This window comes from Mchenga conophoros, linkage group LG23, assembly GCF_057382185.1.
Source record: "Mchenga conophoros isolate Kocher_MC1m ecotype Shallow Benthic linkage group LG23, M_conophoros_male_GT1.1, whole genome shotgun sequence".
NCBI lineage: Eukaryota > Metazoa > Chordata > Actinopteri > Cichliformes > Cichlidae > Mchenga > Mchenga conophoros.
The window spans coordinates 770,434-776,541 of record NC_140547.1 but is presented as its reverse complement, the minus strand read 5'-3'; the positions used below and the strand labels follow the sequence as shown (position 1 = coordinate 776,541).

Genomic DNA, 6,108 nt, shown 5'->3' with positions numbered 1-6,108 from the left:
AAATATATATTTTTACAACATTACATGTAAAGAGTCAAATGGAAGTTTTTCTAAAGTTATTTAATGATATTTATATTATGAAAATCAGATTTTTGACATTTTAAGTTTTTCCCGTTTTCAGATATAATAAACACGCACAAAACAAAACAAACAGCCAGAACACAAAGCTGGAAAACCCACCCGATCGACCAAAATCAACTCAAAATACTCCCACACAACAGAACCTCCTCTATTCCTCACTGGCTCCAAATCTCTCAGTAGAAATATCAGTGGTTCGCTATCTGTCACCATCAAAACACTCCATAAATCACTTCCTTATAAACCAGGGAATCAGACACCGAAGCGGTTATGTTCTAAATGAAGCTTCGGACGTCACTGATCACGTGACTCTGGCCAAACGAATCAAGCTTTTTGTGACACACGCACCGGAGCGTCAGCTTCAAGCAGGCCATCACTAGCGCGTGCTTTCCCCTGGACTTCCCTGGAGACCCCTTCTCCCCCCACTCAGCTGTATATAACACCCCACCCCCGCACATTCTCTACACCTGGTGACTTGTAAATAAACCCTTCTCGTGAGCATCAGAACCAGAGTCCTGCGCTTGAGTCCTCCTCCAAACCGTAACAAAAGGAATGTAACCTTATTTTAACATGCTGTTTAAAATGTCAAATTGTTGGTTTAATAAGTGAATATGAACAACGTACCCTGTAAGTGACCTGAAGAAAATGTGGTGGCAGGAGCTTTCTACAGTAACTCCACACTGGGGGCGTTTTGCTCCAGCTGATGTTATAATGACTCTATTAGAGTAAATACACTTTAACACTGCTGATTTAACACTGGGAAATTTACTGTGCATCAAATATCGGATTGATTTTAAGATTTTATTGCTTACATTCAATTCAATTTTATTTATATAGCGCCAAATCACAACAACAGTCGCCTCAAGGCGCTTTATACTGTACAGTAAGGGAAAATCGTAAGTAATGTTGCGCCTTGCTATTTAACTGAACTTCTCAGCCTGTATCCTGAAGGCACTTCTATCATGGAGTCAAATGACCTTGGTGCAACCTCGGTCTCAGAAAACCAGAGGTGATCGTGCCTTTGCCTGCTGCACCGAACCTCTGGAACAATCTTCCAGCTGATATTCGCGCGCCGGAATCTATTCAATCTTTTAAAACACGATTGAAAACTTATTTATTTGATCTTGCATTTTCAGTTAGTGATTTGTCGGCTGTACACTTTGTACTTTTATTACATTTTGTATGTAATTTTAACCTATTGTTTTACTGGGTTTTTGCAGTTGATATTTCTGTGTTGATTTTACCGAACTTTTACACCAAGTGTGAAATATTTGTTTTAACATAGTACTCCCGGGCTAATTAGTGCTTTGTTTTATCTGGGAATTTATTTATACTCTACTATCGTACCCATATGCAATTAATTTTGTTTCATATTTTATTACTGAGAAGCACTTTGATGTACCTCCGGTCTTTAAATGTGCTATATAAATAAAGTATTGATTGATTGACTGCCAGAACAAAACATCTGTCCCAAGGTAAAGTCTCTCATTGCACAATTTTCCCTCTCTGTGATTTTGACTGTTAACCTCACACTTTACAGAAATGTTGTACAGAAGGACAGAGTCTATGAGCTCAAACCTGAAAATGCTTGTACTTGAGATGTTCAGCACTTTTTTGAAAGCACTTTATAAATAAAGTTATTATTATTATTATTATTAAAACACAATTAGAGTTCACCCACTAATCTACCAATGTGAACACAAGTATGCTTTACTCGCTTTTATTAGTTTAGTAACAATACAGTACATGCACAAAACGGCCAAACTTTCCTGCTGCAGATATGGCCGTTATCTGTTTCTGTCCAGCCCATGAGCTGCATACACAGGAAATGAAACAGCACCCTCTGTGTCAGTCAACATTTGTGATGGCAGGTTTCAAACGGAAAATATCATAGAAAACATGAATTTACAAATAGCCAACCAAATGTTGCACATTGGGAAAGTCAAACTGAACAAAGTGCATGAAATGCTCTGAAGACTAAGATGACATCAGTTTTACATTAATTTGTAGCATTAAAGTATCCAGAAAAGTGAGTCCAACTTTTAAATAAATCAAAAGTCATAATGCTGACGTTTTCTTGCTAGCCTGAACTCTAGAATTAATCTCAAGGCCTGAGCAGCATGAAGGATGAGATAATGTCTCTGGGGCAGACGTCTTGGTGAAGCAGGGGCTGGATAGCGTGACAGACAGAGAGTGCGCATCTTCTAAACACAGCAGTAGAGAGAGGAGCAGCAGGCAGCACGGGAGCAAACAATCCGTGATGGATCTTTACTTCAGAGGTTAGTCAAATGCTTATGTTGGTTTTCCGCCCCACGTTCAATGCTTTTGAAATGTATCTATGAAATAACATAATTTAATTTTTTAAAAATATTTTCATTATGATTGCTATTATTACTGTGTTACTACATCATTAACTCCGTTTAAGCCTTTAATGCCTCATATTTGATACATGAAAGCTTTTGAGACTTCAGTCATCAGTTTTTTCTCCCTGAAAAACCCAAGTGCACAATTTATTTTAAGCAATAAATTGCAAAAATATATATGAAAATAAACATTTAATTGAAATATCAGAAGGTTCAATAAATGCTCCATGTTCAAAACGCTATAATGGCTCAGACTTCAGGAGGTGAAGTTTTCTTTTATACAGATAAAATGACTAAAATGAGTTATTAAAATCGAAATAAAGAAAAATGTGGACTCTCATTGGCTTTATTTTTACTTCCCAGGCACCACGTGGATGATGCCCTTGCTCTTTATGATTCCAGACTTTACCCACAGCAGTTCTTGCCCCAGCAGTTGCCGATGCAACCCTCAAGGCGCTGCCATGTGTACTGGCTCCACCATCACTGATATACCGCCTCTGCCTCTCCACACATACCTGCTGCAGCTCAGTGTTACAAACATGAATGTCCTAAATGAGCGAAGTTTAGCAAATCTGGACCTCCTGCTGCGTTTCAGTCTCATAAAGAGTCATCTAAACACCGTCCATCCTCAGGCTTTCCTCATAGCTCCCCAGCTCAAGTCTGTCAAGCTGTCATCTAACGATCTGTCGACCCTTCCTCCTCGAGTGTTCAGTCCACTTGCTGCTCTTGAGCAGCTGCATCTAGATGGGAACCAGTTTGAGAACATTCATCCAGACATGTTTGAAGGACTGGGTGGGTTGCAGGATCTGGACCTAAGCCGCAACAAACTCAGGAGTCTTGATCCAGACCTATTTGAAGGACTGACCAACCTCACCTTTCTGAATCTTGGAAGGAACTTCATAAAGAAGCTTCCTCCTACCATCTTTCACTCCTTGACTAAACTTCAGCAGCTTATACTCTATTACAATGAACTAGAATTTCTAGAAGCTGGCATCTTTGACAAACTCATCAACCTCGTGGAGCTAAAACTCCATCAAAACCAGATTGCCAGCCTTCCACCTAAAGTCTTCTGGCCTCTGGGGAACCTGAAAAACCTGACCTTATCCTCCAACCAACTTCAGGCCATCCCAGAAAAGAGCTTCTACCACATGCCAAAGTTGGTCAAACTCACCATTTACAAGAATCCACTATTATCTCTACCAGATGAGCTGATGGGTCACATGCCCGACATGACAGAGTTCTATCTATATGCCACCAACCTCATCACGGTTCCTGGAAATTTGTTCGCTAACATGTCTGGGCTGCTTATGCTGAACTTCCATTTAAATGACAATCTGAGGGACCTTCCACCAGATGTTTTCTGCTGTCTTCCAAACCTTCAGAAGCTCTCGCTAAAATCCAACAACCTCCATTATCTTCATCCCCAGCTATTCTCCAAACTAACCACCCTGAAGAAACTTCACCTCAATGACAATAAGTTGTATGGCCTACCAGAAGATATCTTTAAGGGTCTTGGAGAGATTCTTGAAATTTTATTGAACAATAACAACCTTAGCAGTCTTCCAGGAGATATTTTCGTGTCTCTTCCAGCTTTGATGAATCTGACTCTGAGTGGAAACCCCTGGGATTGTAATTGTGCTATCAGAGGCATTGCAAGATGGATGAGACACAATGAGCATGTGCTTTGGGACAGAGATGACGTGATGTGTCACACTCCAATCTACCAGCTGCTGCGTACCGTTGGCTCGCTGCATGATGAAGAGTTCAGCTTTTGCAGTGCTACAACAGCCAAGAGTTTTCCTCTACAAGATTTGAACCGGTCACCAACACAACCACTCTACATGTTGTCAACCTCTGGACAAACATCAGCTTTAACTTCCATAACCACACCCCCCACAACGGCTACTCGATCCAAGGAAGCGGCGATCCAAACCACTCAAGGAGCTACCCAAAAAGTCCCTGACAAAATAACCACTCAGACTGTAAAAGCAACCACATCAGATGATACAACACTCTCAGCATCACTTTCCACTGAACTTATTGGTAAATTTGCTCAGAACATGTCACCTCCTTTTTATGGCATATTGGTGATAGAACCGGGGCCTGAGTTTGTCCACCATAACCATCAGAAAGGCTGGGTGTATGTGTGGTTTCTGCCCTCAAACACGGCTTTGGCTGGGTTCCTCATGTTCTCTCACATCCTTCTTCTAGCTACAGGGTTGTCGCTTATTCTTGCTACCATGTATGGCATGTATCGCCTCCACAAGGCCACGTATAAGCTAAAGGCTGAGTGTGCTCGTCATGAGGCGTAGCGCTGGCTTATCGGGCTGGTGCACAACTAGATAAACGATCCTCTTCTAGCGGCTGACAATTACTGTGTTTGTTTTCTCTGAACACATTTCCTCAGGAAAATCAGACTTTGAAATATGATGGAATTGAACCCTGTGGGGTTTTTCAGAAAAAAGCACATTCAGATGGTATTGTGTTTAATTTTATATCACAGCTAAACTAATATCTGTCAATAGTCAGCATACAGAGCAAATATTTGAATGTTCATCAATCAAATGGGAAGATTTTAGGTCTATTTTGAAACTGGGTAGCTATGCAGACTGCTAAAGTCCTGCCTGTTCATGTCCAAATTATTCAAATTAAAAGTGCCCAACACTGGTAAAAAGATTCATGCTATGATGCACATATTCAAACTCTTTAAAAAATATTGTGGTGTAATTATGATAATAATGATAAAATGAGAGGATTGTATAATGCCTTATATACATATATCATTGTTTATTCTATAGTCATACAGTTTCTGTTAAAGCCGGAGAGAGCCACTGAAGAATCCACCTGTTGTTGACCACTGTTTGTTTTTCAAGCATATAAAGTGAAAACCTGGTTTCTTCCACTGGTCTTTTGCTTTCACCATGTCTCGAGTCATACACACTGATGCCTGCTGTATTTATAAATGTACGTTTTATCTACTATGCCAAGACTGCAGTGCTTCAGCAGCTTATAGATAACACACGTCAGTGTTAAAGCTGCAGGTGATTTGTTTCCCTCCAGTGGTGGATACTTGAAACTGCAAGACGAAAGCGCACGACTGGACAGTGTCTACTTTTATATTTGTGCTATTTACAGATGTTTATTTCAAAATGTTAAAGCTGTGTGTGTCATCTGTTTGATCAACATCTCTATTATTGTGAATTTGTTGTGAGCTACACTTTATATACCCAGTGCCTGTTGTGTATTTCTCTTTGTAAGGCATTCATGTAATGGCCTTTTTTAAAAGCTGGGTTAGGGTTAGCTGTGATGCTGTCATCATTTGTATTTTATGCCATGAAAATGAATGATTAAAGTGTTTTTTTTTTATATCTTAAACCTGTCCACTTCTGTGATCAAACTGCTAAATATTTGACCGATTGAGCAGATCGTGGTCAAGATTTTGGAGTATCTTGTTTAATCCCACAGCACCTGTTATTCGAACAGCTGCTGTAAACAACCATTATTCCTTATCTGGATTTGACTTCCTTTTCAGGAATGTTACAGAAATGTGCTTTCCCAGAAGGAATTACACATCTTCACAGGAAGATTATGCCCTAATCTTTGTAACAACGTTCAAAACAGGAAACACATCTAGCCATGCTGTCACGAGGTCAGTATGTTTAGCTTT

General features: G+C 39.9%; 1 protein-coding gene across 1 annotated transcript; it reads left to right on the top strand.

The window, feature by feature from the left end:
* Positions 1–2,282: 2,282 nt before the first annotated feature.
* LOC146546275 (uncharacterized) lies at positions 2,283–5,878 on the top strand. The gene is made up of 2 exons (XM_085264822.1): positions 2,283–2,357; positions 2,805–5,878. The coding sequence occupies exons 1-2, from the start codon at positions 2,339–2,341 to the stop codon at positions 4,751–4,753; spliced, it is 1,968 nt and encodes a 655-aa protein (XP_085120948.1). The 5' UTR covers positions 2,283–2,338; the 3' UTR covers positions 4,754–5,878.
* The last annotated feature ends 230 nt before the right edge of the window (positions 5,879–6,108 follow it).